The sequence below is a fragment of the Conger conger genome, chromosome 3 (genome assembly GCF_963514075.1).
Source record: "Conger conger chromosome 3, fConCon1.1, whole genome shotgun sequence".
Taxonomy (NCBI): domain Eukaryota; kingdom Metazoa; phylum Chordata; class Actinopteri; order Anguilliformes; family Congridae; genus Conger; species Conger conger.
This window is the reverse complement of record NC_083762.1, coordinates 8,350,823-8,370,390: the sequence shown is the minus strand read 5'-3', so window position 1 is coordinate 8,370,390 and position 19,568 is coordinate 8,350,823. Positions and strand designations below refer to the sequence as shown.

The 19,568-nt window shown below is 42.1% G+C and overlaps 2 protein-coding genes across 3 annotated transcripts; both read right to left on the bottom strand.

The window, feature by feature from the left end:
• Positions 1–468: 468 nt before the first annotated feature.
• Positions 469–12,285, bottom strand: LOC133123938 (uncharacterized). 2 transcript variants are annotated; one of them, XM_061234679.1, is made up of 10 exons: positions 12,047–12,281; positions 10,875–10,985; positions 9,469–9,594; positions 8,612–8,719; positions 7,961–8,116; positions 2,786–3,284; positions 2,580–2,637; positions 2,284–2,465; positions 1,172–1,257; positions 469–975 (listed from the first exon to the last, which is right to left on the bottom strand). In XM_061234679.1, the coding sequence occupies exons 1-10, from the start codon at positions 12,209–12,211 to the stop codon at positions 901–903; spliced, it is 1,566 nt and encodes a 521-aa protein (XP_061090663.1). In that variant the 5' UTR covers positions 12,212–12,281; the 3' UTR covers positions 469–900. The 2 variants fall into 2 exon arrangements, 1 of the variants encoding a protein (XP_061090663.1); XR_009708269.1 differs by lacking the exon at positions 2,580–2,637 and having other exon boundaries at positions 2,284–2,393; positions 12,047–12,285.
• A 23-nt stretch (positions 12,286–12,308) lies between these two features.
• Positions 12,309–19,135, bottom strand: LOC133123168 (uncharacterized). The gene is made up of 6 exons (XM_061233482.1): positions 18,901–19,135; positions 16,486–16,597; positions 14,709–14,925; positions 13,818–13,960; positions 12,976–13,135; positions 12,309–12,381 (listed from the first exon to the last, which is right to left on the bottom strand). Exons 1-6 carry the CDS (start codon positions 19,114–19,116, stop codon positions 12,309–12,311), a joined length of 921 nt encoding a protein of 306 aa, XP_061089466.1. The 5' UTR covers positions 19,117–19,135.
• Positions 19,136–19,568: the final 433 nt, after the last annotated feature.

The window sequence follows — 19,568 nt, the reverse complement described above, 5'->3', positions numbered from 1 at the left end:
GGAGAGGCAGATGCGGCGAATCAAACTTTTTCATTAATTCAGTAAAAATGGAATGAAACTAAAACAATTATATTGTTTATGCTTTAGTACCGTCATAACAAAACAGATTTGTATCTGACAATTGCCATATCCAAGATTTTTATTATTATTATCATTCAACGTGAACTCTTCTTGTTTCTTACGTAAGCTGCTCACTCTGATATTGCTTTCGCAATCATTACGTCAAACGTTACAGAAGCGTATCGCCAATACTCAGGCATGGACGTTACGCTTTTGCTTATTGCATGAATCTTATGGGAGATTGTCACCGTTTTGCAGCTCGTTAATGTCGAGAAATGAAATCACTGTACGTTTTAGAATTTAGTCTAGAAATTGAGAAGATTGTTGAATGTTTTGTTAAATAATTAAAACATAAAACATCCATTACAAAAGGCAACAAAAACAGTATTGAAAAGAGCGGAAAATGCATTTGAGTTAATGCATAATTTAATTTTTTTAAAGTGCGTCAACAGAACAGAGGTTTAATCACCTGCTACTTTTGCTTTGTAACTCCAGAAATCTCTGGTTAGTCCCCATTGAGACATTCAATTTTGTTAAAAATAAAAAAAGTTTCCCCTTTCACTGCTCTACGATGACATCACCGCATGATTCCCTCAGTAAGTTTAACATTTAAAACTTTTTAAAACAAACTATTTAAAGTGCACTTTGTAAACATCATAGGTATGATTGTAAAATAACAATTTCTACAAATATATATTTTACACTGACTGTTTACACAGCTGAAGATTATATACCACACATAAAATGCATGTTAAAAAAGTACATTTGTTAACAATATTTAAAAATGTTTCTCTGTTAATATTGGCTCTGACATATTAATGCTTTTCAGATGGACTGAAGCTATGCAGGACTGTTCAGAACATTCAGAGATGATTCTCCAGGCATTAGCTCCCTCAACAGAAATGACAGCAACATCTAAAAGAAAGTGAAAAGGCAACAAAGAAAAGTCAAACTAAATTATCCATGTCTACATCTAAATCTATACTTTCAATTATCATTATTATTAACATTATGTGAGGTAATTCAACAGGGATAACAGATAGTATTGAATTAATATTCAGTTGTGCTCTCAGGCAAAGTTTTTTTCTTTTTTTCCCCTGATGATACTCACATAAATCAGCTTTTTGTTCTCCTTGGTGTCCTGGAAGATCTTAAAAACTGCGTCAACATCAATCTTTAAAAAGAAAGGAATTGAACCTGAAAAGAGACCAGGGGTTTATTCATGCCCACGTATGGTCAGTGCACATTAGGCACAGTAAACACCATGTCCATATAAGGATGCATTTTTCATTTCATGTATACCTGACATACAGTACTCTGCAAGAGTCTTAGGCACCTGTATAACATTCGGTACAGATAAGATTCTTTCAAAAATAATTGAAAGGTCCTAAATAAACATACTATACATTTTACAATACATTTTTGTAATTTGGCAGAATAGTTAAAAACTGAATCAAATCAATATTTTGTGACCACCCTTCGGCGTTAAAACTGCATCACTTCTCTGAGATATAGAACTACAGGACAGCGTTGGCTAAGACAATCAGCAGGGAGGTTGTTCCAACTTGCCACAGTTCTTCTGCAGACTTTGGTTGGCTCCTTGCTTCTGATCTCAGACAGCCTTGATCAAGTTTTTAGGTTAAAAGTGGTCAATTGCTAACAGTAATATGTTACTTTTTAAAATTAAATACAAAAATGTCTCTGTAAAATTAAATCTTTTGCAAAATGAATATTTGGAAATCTAAAATGTGTCCTTTTATACTAACACACAAAAAATAAACATATATATAATAAAGTCTAGGGAGCCCAAGACTACTGCACAGTACTGTACAGTACTACATCTGCCCAAACACACCCAATGGAACTCAACAGAAGTTGAAAATAATAATAATAATAATTCAATTAATTAAAGCTTATGTCCCTGAACAGTACACAAGGACAGATGTAATTGCCATTCATTACTTCAAGGTAACACCTAAACACATACAGTGCTTCTGGGTGTTCAGTTTCTGTACAAAAAGGAGCATGGCTTTATAGTCATGCATATAATGCCTTTCTTGGAAAAGAGCAAGGAATGGGATTGCACATCAATATTGTTGTCAGTTGGGTTTTAAAATCTCCATCAGTTCAGAAAATTAATTACAGCCCAGTTCATGTATAGAAAAAAAAGAAATCCCCCTTTTTTAATTGACAGAATTGAAATGGAACTGGTGCTACACATACTGCTATTGATGAGCTGATGAGCTCGGACTTCGGTTTCTCTCTTCTGCTCGCTGGTTCGGGTTTGGCCAGGCCCCGAGTCCACTGGCACCCCACCAGGCCACTGCTTCTTCCTGAGCATGTCAATGTAAGAGGCAATCTGGGGCTCTGTGCGGTTTATCTTATTCAGGAACCAGATCAACCACCTAGGGGAAAGAAAGAAACATGTTTAAGGAAGACCACGTGAGCTTCATGACAGCTGCAAAACTACAGTCATGCAGACTATAGGAAGTGTTATCTTTTTTTTTAAAGCCCCTTACCTTCTCGAATATTTCAACTTCAATATAACCTCAATTGCGCTAATGATAATTCCATTACCTGACAAAGAGAGAAACAAAATCCTATCAGGACCTGACACAAGGAATAGTTTCAATACTGTGGCGGGCCATCACTATTTATTCCTTCTTTCTCATCTAGTAATTTCATTCAGAATGTCGCCATGACGGTAATAAAAGTCAATACAGACCTGATATTTCTTTCAACAGATCAATGATGGCTTTGTTGACATCGTGCCGCCCCTTGCCAGATCGGTCAAGTTCTTTCTTGTTTGGTTGCTCTACCCTTTCTCTGTACTTCGCCTTTGTGGGGAGACAGAGGCCATCGGTACAGTCATATTGCTGGCCTCCATCATCTTGTCGGGAATGCGATTCCCTTCCTGGAGGATCATCCTCAGACTGGCATGTGACTGGCAGACGCGCTGCCTGGAATAGAGGTGCCTCCTCCAGGCCTCCGCTGCTGTCTCCAGAGTCTCCAGAGCCCGCAGACGGCGGTCTGCCCGAGACGGCAGTAAACCGGCGACGGCCGTCACAGCTTCCCGTCAAGTCTGCTTCCTCATCCTCATCCTCATCCTCATCCTCAGCCTCACCCTCAGCCTCTGTCTCAGCCTCCGTCTCAGCCAGCCCTTCAGGCCCCATGGCCTCTGTGCCAGGGTCACCTAATTGTGCTGGACCTGGTGCGCCGACATCCTGAAAATAACACGCAAGGCATATGTCTGTGTCAGCTCGCCTTCTTGTCGCACGCCACTTCAATTACTGATGCTAGCGACATTGGACCTCTTGACCATGGAGAACTTCCGAGGCAGGGCCAATTCATTTACAGCAAGGAAACAATGATTTGTACCAGTATGGTGTACCTTTGTTGTGATATTATTAAGTTAGCATCAAAATGAGTTCTCATTTAAATTGTTCCTTCAACGTAACTGACAATTGACATGCGGTTGCCTAATATGAAGACCAGCCAATAGAAGGTTAGCAACCTAGAGCACCAGAGATGTGCCTTTGTTTCGTTCTCTCCCAAATGATGTCTTTGGATAATTAGGCCGCATAGTTTCCAGATATTCAATTCACCCTATACTTTGCTCACAAAAACCTCTTTGGGCTTTGCAGCCAGAGTAATTGTAAATGGTGCTCTCAATTATATGACTGGAGCAACAATGCTCCCTGTGTGCAAAAAAGACAACCAAGACAGTACTCATGACAGATAACAGAGACAATAGTAATGCAAGATCCATCTACACAAGGTTTTTATTTCACGGTCATTGGTTCAATTAAACACAATATTAAACAGTATTAAACAATAAAAATGTAAAAATTCCTAATAAGAATATAAAGATATATGATGATGAAAACAGGTTATTCAGCCCAACTAGGCAAGTTATTTACCTACTCACTATGGAGTATCCAGTCAATGAAAACTTAATTCACCTTTTTGTGGCTCAATATTAATATTGCATGAATTATTTGCATGATTAGGATTTTCCTGAATAAACTGGCACCATTGGTCGTTCCTGCACATCTACTTTGGTAAGTAAACTAAGCTTTTTGAGAACAAATACATAACTGAGTGACAACAAAAAAGGGGAAATGAAAACCACAACAATACCATGGTTGCAGTCTAATAAAATAATGTAATGCACACTGCCTTTGAAATACCAGCAGAGGGCACTATGGGGACATTACATTACATTACATTAATGGCATTTGGCAGACGCTCTTATCCAGTGACGTACAACAAAGTGCATACCCATAACCAGGGATAAGTGCGCTGAAAGACTCTAGAGGGAAGTACAATTTCAACTGCTACCTGTACAACAAAGATAAGGACGAGGGCCTATTTTTTTCTTTTTAAACGAACAAATAAACAAACAAACAACAAAGCAAAAGTGACCAAACTTAACTATCCAAACACTGCTTACCTAGCCAACTAAAAATACCGATACACAAAATCACAAAGACAACAGTTAAGGTTCACAGGGAGGTAGGGAGGGACGGGGAGAGGTGCTGCTTGAAGAGGTGCGTCTTCAGTTTGCGCTTGAAGGTGGGGAGAGATTCTACAGTTCTGACCTCAACGGGGAGTTCGTTCCACCACCGTGGAGCCAGAACAGACAGTAGTCGTGAGCGTGAGGTGGAGGTTCGGAGAGGGGGAGGTGCCAAGCGGCTGGTGGAGGCTGAACGAAGAGGTCTGGCAGGGGTGTAGGGTCTAATGATTTTTTGTAGGTAAGCTGGGGAAGACCCCTTAACTGCTTGGAAGGCTAGCACCAATGTTTTGAATTTGATGCGAGCCATGACAGGCAGCCAGTGGAGGGAAGTAAGCAGGTGGGTGATGTGTGAGTATTTGGGAAGGTTGAAGACCAGACGAGCTGCTGCATTCTGGATAAGTTGGAGGGGTCTGATGGCGGACGCTGGGAGGCCAGCCAAGAGGGAATTGCAGTAGTCCAGGTGGGACAGAACCATCGCTTGGACCAGGAGCTGGGTCGAGTAGGGGGTGAGAAAGGGGCAGATTCTCCGTATGTTGTATAGGAAGAACCTGCATGACCGGGTCACCACCGCAATGTTCTCGGAGAGGGACAGTCTGCTGTCCATCACCATGCCGAGGTTCCTTGCACTGGGTGATGGCCTAAGTGTGGTATCGCCGAGGGAAATGGAGAGATCCAGATGGGGAGAGGTATTAGCAGGGATGAATATCAATTCAGTCTTACCTGGGTTGAGCTTTAGATGGTGGTTGTCCATCCAGCTCTGGATGTCACTCAGGCAAGCAGAGATACGGGCTGAAACTTGTGTATCAGATGGTGGGAACGAGATGAAGAGTTGGGTATCGTCCACATAGCAGTGGTAGGATAGCCCATGTGCAGTGATCACAGGGCCAAGGGAACAAGTGAAAAGAGAAAAAAGAAGGGGGCCTAGGACTGAGCCCTGGGGAACTCCTGTGGCAAGGGGCTGAGGTGTCGATACCGTACCAGCCCAGGCAACCTGGAAGGAGCGACCAGAGAGGTAGGACTCAATCCAGTCCAGGGCTATGCCACAGATGCCCGTTGCTGACAGGGCGGACAGGAGGATGGAGTGATCCACAGTGTTGAAGGCAGCAGAGAGATCTAGAAGAAGGGAGGCTGCTCGTGCGGCATGGAGTGATTCACTGACGGAGAGGAGTGCGGTCTCTGTCAAGTGGCCCGATCTGAAGCCAGACTGATTGGGGTCTACCAGGTTGTTGTTAGAAAATAAAGAAGAAAGTTGAGTAGAAGCGGCTCGTTCTATGGTTTTAGAAAGAAAAGGAAGAAGAGATACCAGGCGGTAGTTCTGGATGATGGAGGGATCCAGAGTAGGCTTTTTTAGTAGCGGTGTGATGTGGGCCCTCGTGGAGGATGCTGGAAAACAGTCAGAAGACAGGGAGGAGTTGACAAGGGAGGTGACAAATGGGAGAATGTCAGGTGTGATAGTCTGGAGAAGAGAAGAGGGGATAGGGTCAAGGGCACAGGTTGTAGGGCGGTGGGAGAGCAGGAGTTGAGAAACATCAGAGTCTGTAAGGGAGGAGAAAGTGGAAAAGGAAGGGATGGGCCTAGAGGGGGGGAAGGGCACAGAGAGGGGGGCGGAGGTTGTAAAGGAACTGCGGATGTCTGTGACCTTCTCATCGAAAAAATCAGCAAAGTCATTAGTAGCGAAGGAGGACTGAGGTGGAGGAGGCGGTGCGTTGAGGAGAGAGGAGAAAATAGAGAACAGTTTCCGGGGGTTAGAAGCGGAGTTCTGAATTTGTGTTTGATAATAGTTTGCTTTGGTGGCAGTGACAGCGGAAGAGAATGCCGCCAGGAGAGACTGATAAGGACATGATAAGGCTTGCCTTTCACATACAGCCAGATTTTTTTGCCTTTTCACAGAAGGGTGGATTTGCAAAACAATTTGTTCCACAATGGCATTCTGGGACTGCTGTTGTCTCTGAAAGGTATCATGTCTGATCCTGTAATAAATCTGTTGAAAGGACACAGATAGAATACCCTCTGGCAGAAACTGATGTTACTTTCAAAATGCTCTGCAATAAAATATAATACAATATAATATAAGGATTTCTACGATAAAATATTACTATTAATATTTTTGTATTTAAAGGTTCAATAAAAAGGCAGAAACAGGAACCACAACAAAATGTAGTGTCAGCTGCCAGCCTCACCATGGTCCACACACAAACAGAAAGCACACAAACAGAAGACATAGTATTTAGTCAACATGAAACCAAAGAATGTATCACACTTCGTGTCACACCATAGTGATACCTTAGTAAGCCATAGGACAGAATTTGAAGACACTATGTGAAAGGGCACTGCTTAAAACCTATAAATATTTAAAAAATGCCTTTGTCTTTATGCTTTTTATTGCTTGCTTACATGCTATAATGGTAGGCTTTGCTTCATTTCTCTTTTTGGTTCATATTTTCAGTACATTTTCACTGTTAGGTGAAATGTAAAAAGAAAGGTCCTTGTTTATATACTATGGTAGGTTGAATATCCATCCATCCATCCATCTATTATCTTAACCCGCTTATCCTGAACAGGGTTGCTGGAGCCAATCCCAGCATACATTGGGCGAAAGGCATGAATACACCCTGGACAAGTCGCCAGTCCATCGCAGGACACACACACCATTCACTCACACACTCATACCTACGGGCAATTTAGACTCTCCAATCAGCCTAACCTGCATGTCTTTGGACTGTGGGAGGAAACCCACGCACACGGGGAGAACATGCAAACTCCACACAGAGAGGCCCCGGCCGACCAGGATTCGAACCCAGGACCTCCTTGCAGTGAGGCAGCAGTGCTACCCACTGCACTATCCTTGCTGCCTAGGTTGAATATCAAGTACAACATTAAGTATTTCATACAACAGTACATGATAGCATAAACCTGAGGCCACTTCTCAAGTGAGGGAGAAAATGCTGGCTGTCTTGTGAACTGCAAACGGTATAAGCCAAAAAGGATTCATCAGGTGTTTCTTGTTGCCCAGATGTGTCCTGTTAGATTGACTGGTTAAAAAATAAATAGTCCTGAATTGCTAATCTTGGTATCTTTATTGATGATGTAACTCATGATGGTAGCAGCAGGATGAATTCATAAATCTACAAAAACATTCTGTCTGCCAACTTATGGAAAAATGAGTCCAAACTAATTGGGAGGAACTTCATCATGCAGCGAGACAATGACCCAGAAGACACTGCCAACACAACAAAGGACTTCATTAAACAGAAAAAGTTGAAGGTTTTAGATTGGCCAAGGCAATCACCAGACCATAAGCCAATTGAGCTTGCATTTTTGGAGATTGAAAAAGGATGAAGCCAAAATCCAGCGCACGCTCCCAGATTCTGCGGACCTGCTCACCTCCTCCTCCCCGTCCATTTGGGTCATGAAGTATGCCATGTTCCTCAGCAGACTCCACACTTCCCCATTAGACTCCTCAGTTAGCAGCTGCTCTAGAGGGCACAGAAACCTAAAGACTTCTGTACTCTGGCCCAGCTGGCTGTCTTTAACCAGCTCCTGTGGGAGAGAGAGAGGGACTATAATACAAGAAGCATTCACCTTTTGATTCACTATGCTTTTGCAGGGGAATTAACTTAAAGGTACAATAGGTAATTTCGAACTTCTAACAGTTAAGAGAGGAATAACAGCAACAAACACCTTCAAACCACAACACTATTTATCCCTCCCGCGTTTCTGTTAACGCACTGACTTTGAAACGCCATTGGCTGTGGTAATTAGAATCAATTTTCAACCAATGAGCTTGAATTATTGTACAGTTATACAATGTTTTGGTAGAGTGTTTGGTCGTCAACATTTTGAAACCTGAATTTAAGGACTATTAACACAGGCAGAGGGCGAGTCATGTCAGTGAGCCTTTTTCAATGATAGGAAGGGATTTACAATGGTCTGGTAACATGCCAATGTTTTAACACAAAAATATTACCTTTTGTACCTTTAATACTTACTGATGGTAATGTATCATGCCTGTTTGGGGAAGACATAAGTCTGTACCTGTAAGAAGGCCTCCAGGGTTGCTGAGGCTTGTTGTTTAAACTTGTCGTTCATGGTGTTCTCTGTGCTTTCCAACAGCTCTGCTATAGAGGGCAGGTTAGCACGGTCCTGGGAAAGGCACACAACAGCAAGAGTCCATAAAAAGGGGCTGAGCTTCACCATTTAAGTTCAAGTTCCCTTTAACATTTGACCATTTGACTGAGAATAATTAGACACATTACTGTGATTTTGTAACCTTCACTAAGTGTTGCCTCTTTCACTAGATCACGCTGATCAATGGCTCATTTAAGATAAGATAGTACTTTATTAATCTCCACATGGAAATGTACATATTTGTCAACATGGAATCAAGCATACCATTAAAAACAATTAACAGTAAAAAAATAAAACAAGAACATATAAGATAAAGACAACAAGAAAATCATGAAAACAGTCAGTTTAACAGTTCAGGTTTTAGTTTAAGTTGAACGTTAACAGGTTTGGTTTAACATTTTCACGTTGCATGAGCATAACACTAAGATTTCACACACTGCCCTCCACACAGTAATGTGGTGGTACCTTGTCCATACTCAAAGTGTACTTCGGTTTGGTTTGGTTTGAAAGCTCTGAATATGGCTTCATATGGTCTCTATTTCTTCCATTTACATTTTAGTAATTTGGCAGACGCTTTTAATCCAAAGTGACTTACAAGTGCATAGGTTCTTCCACTGCCCATGTTCAACTCAAAGCCTCAGTAGAGTTGGCTATGGAGTGTGCAACGCCACAACAATAATGTAGAATTTAGTTATAAATCTAGTCATAGTCTAAAATGTATAAATGTTGCTGGCCCCTCCCTTCCCCGTGCACCTGTCCCTTACCTGCAGACAGCAGTAGAACAGTCGGATGTCCGTCTGGGACTTACTCACATTCCAGTTCAGACCTTCAGGTTTACTGGCCTCCTCCAGGCTAATGGTGAAGCTTAATTCACCATCCTTCTCCTGCACCTACAAGCCAATGTCACACAAAATGACCCACGTGATGTTTCCCCATTTCTTATATCATCAGTGTCAATTGGTCAAAGGTCAAATTGGTCATACGAGCAGAGTTGTTCTGGACAGATTTAAAGTGAGTAGACTGATTAAATAGGGTGCACCACTATTATTTCTGTAAGCTATGTCATATTTTATCGTAAATAAATAATATGTCACTCTTTTCCCTGATTTCTACAAGTCTTCCAATTAAAGTATGAAAGTAATTGCACAATTTGATTTATTTATGGAAAGGGAAGCATCACATAGAGAGAGAGGGAGAGAGAGGGAGAGAGGGAGAGAGAGAGAGAGAGAGAGAGACCTAAAATCAAGGTAGGTTTAGTCTCGTAGCAAACTAACCATGTTATTTAGCCTGTTAACTCCATTACCTCTGGTTAACGCTTGTTATAGTACAGGGGTGTCAAACTCCAGTCCTGGAGGGCCGCAGTGTCTGCTGGTTTTTGGTGCGTTTCAGAATGAGAGAAACATTTCAAAGTCTTTCATTGGCTAAAGAGTCCACACACCTTGTTCTCAAGGCCTTAATTGGCTGCTGATTGAAAGGGAATCACAAATACCAGCAGACACTATGGCGCTCTAGGACTGGAGTTTGACACACCCGTTATAGTGCATAATATAGAGAAAATATCAGTTGCTACATGGTGCAGCCTACAACTACAATAAGCAACATGCAACTTGTTTGAAATATTAAAATATGAACTCTATAGACATAACTATAAAAACTTCAAAGCTACGCTATAGCACTTTTGGAAGACTTCAGGAAAGGAGCGATACACCCCTCTGTGTGTGTTTTTATGGACCAGAAAGATTTCCTTGCACCTGACGACAAGTCCAAGCCATTACCCACAGCCAAGCTGCCAGCTAAGATATTTCGTTTTGCTGGATAAAATACCATTGATGGGACCAAACAATAGTTGTGCTCTTGCTTGCACCTCCGTTAATTATTTGTTGCTGCCATTTTTAATTTAGCCATTATGTTCCCTTATGTTTTACTACAATTAAAATTATAATTACAATTAAAGTTTTACTGCCATTTGAAAGCAACTTAAATAGTGAAATAAGATGCACTAAGCCACCATATAAGGATAATTGAGGGCATTCACTGGCCAGCCAAGCACCTTAGCCACTCGGCTACAGGCTGCCCATACACATATGTAATTATACTGCACTGACCTGCGGCAGTACAGGAGAGACATATCCCGCAGGAGAACCAATCAGGGGGCCTTTTAGGGACTCACTTGTTTGACAGACACTGTCCAGCAGCTGATGCACCACATTTCATAGAACAGCTTGAACTCAGTCTGGTCCTCCTGGAAAGAGGAAGTGCTGCTTTCACAGTCTCCTTCCACCTGAACACCACAAAGAGAAATATGCCAACCAATGAGGTTCCTCTCTATAGCTGGATTTGAGTAAAAATTTGCTAGGAATGAACTTTTACCCACATTTAAAGAGAGAGGGTTACCTCTGCGCACCCTAAGAAAATGTGTTGGTGTAATCAACATGTATGCTGGAATAAAATGTGTGAGCTGAAATGTTTATCAGAACACGGTGTAATGGAGGTGTTCAGTTGTGCGGCGGAACCCTGTGAAATTAGATTATAGTAGATCAAGTAGAACGGTGGACTGCATTCCTCATTAAACGTGACCGTGTTTATTTTGTGTGATTTTATTGTGTTGTTGACATGAAATGAGTAGATGGTGCACATTCACATTTTAGGGATTTACCAAACATTTATCCAGAACAACTTAAGAATCGTATATTCTTTTAACATCCAGCAGACTTATGGATATTTTCTGAAGCAGTTTAGGCCAAGTACTTCGGTCAATGGAACAATGGTGGTGCCCCACCAGGGAGTCCAACTGACAAGTTTGGAGTTACAAGCAGTTTCTCAGCCGTTATGCTACACTGTTACGCCTTCCTGCATGTATGTGGCTGACTCCCTCAGGTGCAGCCAGTTGATTAATTAATTTATTTGTAATAATTATGTTCAGCTGCACAAAAGGAATAAGGTTGAAGTTTCTGCAATTAGGCAGAGTTTTGAAGAGACTTTGTGGATTGAGTTTTGAAGGTGCTGTGGTTTTTTAATTATTTTATTTATAGACTGGTGTGTTTTTATAGTTTCAGCTGAGTGGTTTTGTGCCATGTTTTATTTGCAGTTTTTCTGGTTTTTGTTTATTTTGTAATGTCTTTTTTTTCTTTTTGCATTTTGATTTTAGCCTTTGGTTTTGTAGTAATTAGTTTTAGGTTGCGGTCCAACTATGCCCCACCATGTTCCATGGGAGGGGTTGGGTTGTAACACAAGTGCCACACAGTTCAAGAACCAAGCATCAGAAATGAAATGGTAGAACTTAGCTTGCTGCTGTAATAAAGTTTAAGGTAGAGTAAAGTTAATGGAGTAAGATTCACTTACGCTGTCAAATTTTTGTTGGAACAAAGCTGGGCGGGCAATGGGCCCATCTAGCTCGTCAGGCAGAGCACGGCAGGCCATCTTATCGCAGGCTTTTTTTTTTCTTTTTCTTTTGGTAGGTGTAATTTTCCCAAAAAATTTTTGCACACGCACAAATTTTTCCTTCATCTTGATACCTTAGATTTAAAAAAAATCAAATCAATATATTATACAGGCCAAAAAAACAAATTATTTTTTTTAATAAAATGTGGTATGAGCAATTCTTTCACTTCCAGAACAGCTTTTGCACACCTTTCTTTTTGGGTTTGACATTTGCATCTTCAGTACCCTCTCTTATGCTGAAAAGATCATCAAACAAAAAAAAGTGGTAAAATAAATACAAACACCAAATCACATTACATTACCTTATTGGCATTTGGCAGACACTCTTATCCAGGGTGACGTACAGTTGATTAGACTAAGCAAGAGACAATCCCCCCTGGAGCAATGCAGGGTTAAGGGCCTTGCTCAAGGGCCCAACGGCTGTGCGGATCTTATCGTGGCCACACTGGGAATCGAACTGCCGACCTTGCGGGTCCCAGTCATGTACCTTAACCACTACGCGACAGGCTGCCCATATATTATCTATTATAGACAAAAGCAAGACATGGAGCTGTCATTCATGCATCATTCAAAACCACTGCCTCTTTCCAGTCGATACATAAACGCCTAGGGCGCCACAGTCCCACTGGAGAGTCCCTGGGTCTAGTGGTTTCTTTCTCTTTCTTTTTCCTTTCTTTCCTTCCTTTATTTATTTCTAAACAGCTTTACTTAATCAATTAAGCAACAATGGAAAAGCTTGTGTTCCCCCCCCAGGCCAGTGTTCAGGAACCCCACAGGTTTGGAAATGTGACACTGCTTTGGATGGGGCCAGTAGATGAGTATCCACTCACGCTTCTTTGGCCTCACTGCCCAATGAGGAGGGTGCATCGTCTCCCTGCGGCCCCTGCACCTCATCCGTGGAGTTCTTTGGGGTCATGGGATCCAGGTAACTCACCATTAGCTGATTCAGGTTATCTGGGTCTGACAGCCATTCCACCAACAGCTGCAGCACTGGCGAGGGACAAATTCTACATCTCAATACGTTTTCCTGGTTAACCCCTTAAATATCACCCCTTTTCTTGACACAAGCTTAAAAATGACATACCCAAAATAAAATAGTAACTATTCTTGAACCCTTTTGACATAACTTTGCTACCCACAAGTTACCACAACTGTTCTCGCTAAAGCAATGGCATGTTAAAATAAGTTATACAGCTAGAACAGTGAGTTTCAACGCTTTCAAATGGTACATCAATGTAGCAGATATACCGTAACCACAGTGACTTAAAGCTGCAGGCTGAAAAAAGGAATTAAGGGGCTTGTGAAAGGGGTTAAATAAAGGTTCAATCAGAAATGGCATGAAAATACATGTTAGGTTGTTTTGTTTCAACTTAAGCTCCTATGCAGCAAATGTCAATAATTACATTACAATAAGAAATATATTGAATTAATTAATAATAAAAAATTAATAATTAAAATGATCCAGCCCTGAACCAAGACTGAACTAGAACCAGAAGTTAGTTCCTCCCTCTACTGCAAGATCTGCCACACTGTTAAATGCATTGACTTTTTTTTTTTTTTTTCAGTGCAGAATTTCAGCGGAAGGAACTGAATTGCCATGTCTACCTTTCCGAAATAATAACCTGTGTGGCATGGCATGTCAGAGATGTTGCGATGGTGCAATGGTGGACACCTTTTAAAGTCACAATTTCATTAAGGGCACAGCGAGTCAGGTCCTGGGTTGTGAGGGACTCAGGGAAGAAGTTGCGCACCAGAGCTTCAGAAAACACCCTGAGGACTGCAATCTCATCTGTCGTGGAGCTGAAGAGCTGGCCTCTGACACAAACAAAAACACAAACATGCACGCGCATGCACATGCGCACACACACACACAAACACTGCATTAGCACATTCACATATATGGTACATGGTAAATGTAGTATAATGGGCTCCAGAATTATTGGCACCCCTGACTGGAAATGCACAAAAATACATAAAACAATATAATTATTGAGATAAACTCAAAATGCCAACATGTGAAAAATACTGTACTTAAAGGTTTCAATGGAAACGACCAAAATCAAATATTCGCTTAATAAAAAATATATTTCACCAGAATCAAGGTTTCACAATTACTTCTTGTACTGCTGACATGGTTTTACTTTCCACTTCTTCTTTCTAAATCAGGGGTATTTCACTTTTATTTTACTGTGGTAAACCGTATACTGAAACTTCAGTTCAGTGGCGACACTGTATCCTCTGTGGAGTCAGAATGTAATAAAGAATGTGTTTGTACAGAGAGGGATTTGGGGTGTGGGGAGAACAAAGCTCAAGGTCAGGCAGACCTACAGCACTGCTTGAAAACATTAAAAGGCGTCAAAAACCGCTTAGCGAGAGGTCAACATAAAATGTGATTACGGACAGCAAACATGCAGGGTCAGCAGAAGCAGCCCACGTGTAGCATGAACTCACGCAAACTCAAACACTGACCTATAACTCAATGCTGGCCAAAACCTACAGGAACCAATCTGTCGGACTGTTAGAGGAATCCAAAATTTCCTTGAGAGTCAAAATTAGTCCTCACCTAATTTTAGGCTGCTTGGCATTGTGTAGGTGCTGGGTGAGGATTCGAACAGAATCCACAGCAATAGAAGAAAAGTTGATGTCGCTGGCTCTCCTTATGACCCGGTCAACAAGTGTGTCAAACTGCCTCTTCAGGGCGATATACAGTGGCTGCTTGTTCCTGGGCCCGGGGACATTGTACCAGGTCAGAATGTACTGGGAGTATGCGCACTCAAACACTGTGGAAACATCATACATTTCACTAAGACACACAGTCACCACAGCTGCCGTTTCAGGTCAAACTACTCAAAGTCACAATAGCACTCCAATATGCAAGCCATCATTAGACCACAGCCTTGAGAAAGTAGTTCCCTTTTTTTTTTGGTTCTGTTATCTCTACCCATGGCATTTCTTATCACTCTTACGCCAATGACACCCAACTCTATTTCCTTCCCCCCCGATATCTGCCTGCCTGCTTGGCTGATATCTCTGCGTGGATGACTTCCCACCACCTGAAGCTTAACCTTGCCAAAACTGAGCTTCTCTACATCCCTGCTAAGTCCTCTCCGTCAATCAACCTCTCAATGACTGTTGAGGACTCTGTAGTTTCCTCCTCCCGTACGGCAAAAAATCTTGGGGTAAGTCTTGATGACTGCCTCACCCTGGCTCCACAAGTATCCTCCACTGCCAGAACCTGCAGGTTCTTTCTGTACAATATACGCGGTATCCGTCATCTCCTGACGGAGAAAGCCACCGAGCTCCTAGTCCAGGCGCTCGTCATTTACCGCCTGGATTACTGCAACTCCCTCCTAGCCGGTCTCCCAGCGTGTGCCATCAAGCCCCTCCAGCTGGTCCAGAATGCTACAGCCCGCCTGATCACCAGTCAGCCCAGGTCGGCTCATGTCACCCCGCTTCTCATTGGCCTCCGCTGGCTTCCTATTGCCGCACGCATCCGATTCAAGGCCCTAGTGTTGGCATTTCAGGCTGCTAAGGGGACTGCCCCACCTTACATACAATCCTTGATCACTCCCTACTCCCCAGCTAGACCACTCCGGTCTGCCAGCTCTGGTCGCCTTATGGTTCCCTCTCTACGTGCACCTGGCGGTCGAGCTGCACGTTCACGCCTGTTTTCCGTTCTGGTTCCTCAGTGGTGGAATGACTTGCCTACCACTGTCAGGACAGCAGAATCCCTCCCCCTATTTCGACGCAGACTAAAAACACACCTTTTCAAACTCTACCTTAGTCCTCCCTCCTGATTTCCCCCACCTCCCTTTCTGATATTTCTGATATCCCTATCCTCCTTGTCTAACCCAAAAAATATATAATAATAACAATTATTATTATTATTATTATTATATATATATTTTGCACTTATGATGACTATATGTTTAGAACAGCATTTCATGTGTATTTTCCTAGTTATGGATGTGATGCTTTGACTTGTGGAAGAACCTATGCACTTGTAAGTCGCTTTGGATTAAAAGCGTCTGCCAAATGACTGAAACGTAAATGTAAATGTAATGTAAAGAACTAACAAAATATGTGTCACAGTCCAAATAATTGCGGTGCGCACTGTAGCACTGAATAGCACTTTCATTAGTGTCATGTTTCATTACATTACATTACATTACATTATTGGCATTCGACAGACGCTCTTATCCAGAGCGACGTACAGTTGATTAGACTAAGCAGGAGACAATCCTCCCCTGGAGCAACGCAGGGTTAAGGGCCTGGCTTTACCTTAACCACTACGCTACAAGCCGCCCCTGTTCCTTTGCAGAACAAAACCGTCTATTTACCCTGCTGAAGAGACTTCTTCACATTTGGGCACCGTAGGACTACTTCATGTGACAGCTCTGGTTCTTCCAGTTTTTTGTTGATAGCATCTATTTGATCCGGAGAGCCACGTTTCTGTTAAAGCAAGAAAGTCAAGGTTGAGGTGGGAGGCATAGGCCCATATGAAGTCTGCTTTCTGGACGGCGGACTGGCAGTGGCCATCGGCCACACAGAGATCAACACCAGCGGATCTGGGAGGGAAGATCAGGCTAGAGATATTCCGGCCATGTTGGCGGGAAGCAAACCTTCCACCTGACTGGGACCTGGGGAGAGGAGAGAGGACAGGAATGGGAAGGAAACACATGGAGCGAACTAGGCTAAATGGGTGGAAAAGAGGAATCCCACACAAGAGAGGGCAGGCAGCAACATCTCTGTCATCATGCAGTAAAAAAAATAAATTAAAAAAAAGAACTGGAAATTCAGTGATCCCAAAACGGTCCATGCTATGGCACTGTGTCATCCATAAACGATCTGCTGCTGCAATAATAAGCAGATGTCTTATGTCTAATCGTGATAATTTTTTTAAACATGGCAGAAAATTCCATCTTAACATGCCATTTTTGATTGCCTTAACATGTTTAAAAGCACTTCAGCCAACAGCAATGCAGGAATTGTGTGTTCATTAGCATATTTACACAAAGCCATGCATCACCACTATGACATTTCCGTAGCTTGTTTAGGCGTACTCGTGAACTTGTGATGTACCCCATAACGTAATCTTCCGGAGCATGTTAACATGTCTTGTTATATTCAGGGTGACATGGCTCAGGCAGTAAGAGCAGTTGTCTGGCCGGTTCGATCCCCCGCCCGGGCTGTGTCGGAGTGTCCCTTAGCAAGACACTTAATCCCTAAATGCTCCTGACAAGCTGGTCGGTGCCTTGCATGGCAGCCAATCGCTGTCGGTGTGTGAGTGGGTGAATGAGAAGCATCAATTGTACAGTGCTTTGGATAAAGGCGCTATATAAATGCCAACCATTTACCATTTACCATTCATAAGATTGTGATGTGCCCCATAACGTATGCCTTCGTGAGTGTGACATCATTCTGACGCCAACCCCCATGTCTGTGTCTATGCCTTTAAGAGAAATTAAAGAAATAGGCTACAGTAGCAGAAGTTAGGCTACAAATTGTTGATTCAAATAAAGATTTGAAACAAAAATGTCGGCTAAGTGTGGATGATGATATTTTAGGAAAACTGCCGATCGATTATAGTCAATATTCCTTTTCTACTTGAACTATATTATAAATGCTTTTAACACAGACATTGTAAAACTATTCATTTAGCGAGTTTGACAAAAATACATGCAAATAATGTATCCAGGGCGATGTATGGGTGCTATGGGGTAATGCACGGGTGGGGAGGAAATGCCATGAAAAAAAAGATCACATTGTTACTTCACTTGGATGTTTGAGTGTATCTATGGTAGGTACAGATTTTGACACTAGCACATTCATCTGCTAAGTGTGATGTGAAAACATGAAGCCTCCAGGTCAAATACACTGAGAACGGACTTTTCAGTGAAGTACGAGACTTCCAGCAGCAAGTCTCCTACTGCTGTTAAACTACATGCAGCATTTACTATTGAAATAAAAAATATTCGCAATTCATAGATTCTGGATTCAAAGATTTTTTAAATGTGGGAAAAGGAGTAGATTTTAAGAAATATGAACTGAAATATCAATTTAACTTCTTTATGGAAAAAACTGTCAGGTTCCAAAACAACAGACCCAGACCCATTTTGGACCACTGGCTACTAGGGGTGGGCAGATCAATACCAAAGTATCAATACTGCCGATACTGTGACTTTTTTTTTGGTATCGATCTCTCCCAGAAAATATCGATATACACACATTTTCCTCCAACCGCATTTATTATTAAGGTACGTGACTGGGACACGCAAGGTCGGTGGTTCGATCCCCGGTACAGCCACAATAAGATCCGCACAGCCGTTGGGCCCTTGAGCAAAGCCCTTTACCCTGCATTGCACCAGGGGATGACTGTCTCCTGCTTAGTCTAATGAACTGTACGTCGCTCTGGATAAGAGCGTCTGCCAAATGACATTAATGTAATGTTTAAAGGTATCGGTATCGATATCGACGACACTGGTCTAGTATTACTTGGTATCGTATCGAACCGAAAACTATCGCCCACCCCTACTGGCTACCCCATGGACACCCCATTTATATAGTTCTAGAACCGCCACTGCTTGTACTTCACTGCAACATCTACAGTCAAAGTTACGGAGCTTGTGATTAGTCTGAGGAATGTGCGCTTCTGGAAAGACAGAAATGACGCATTAAAAGTCTGCAGTTTCTTAAACGTCAACACAGTGAAAGCGCATATTAAAGCACACAAAAAGCAGCTTTGGTACACGTACCTGAGACGGCATTTTCTCCTGGGACAGATCCGTCTGAGTGCTTTTTTCGTGACATAAACATAGTTTCTGCGGCACGAATTCGATGATAAATAATCCATAGTACGAAAAAAACAAAATTAGGCCAAGGGTTAACAGAACACCGCAGATACAGAGGTACATTTCTATCGAAGGTCCACGCGGGTACTGAAGTTCGACATCCTGGCTACCCTCATTCATAAGACGGTTTCGGTTTTGCTTCTTGACGTTCTCCAACTTAAAAAAAAAAAAAAAAAAAAAGGCAATGGCCACAATTACCGAACCGAAGGCACACTTAAACGTAGCATATCACTTGACAATATTTATATGGATTTAATTATGTGGCTATAGAGTGCAAAATATAGTCTAACGCAGATATTTGGATCGTTTTAAGCGTATAGCAACAGTGGTGCAGTTTTGTGGAAGACTTTTTTTTCACAATACAGCTCCCCTATAATGTAAAAGGGCCGTATTTGTCCATTCGAAACGTGCATACTGAAGTGCTCATGCCATGTACAAAATTTTTTTATATATATTTTAAGTTTAAGTTGTTCCATATTTTACCAGTAAAGGACAAGCGCCGGACAGTTCTGGTCAGTGAGGGATGGGTCTCTCCTTTGATCAGCACAAGCTCTGTCCAATAGTATTGTAGG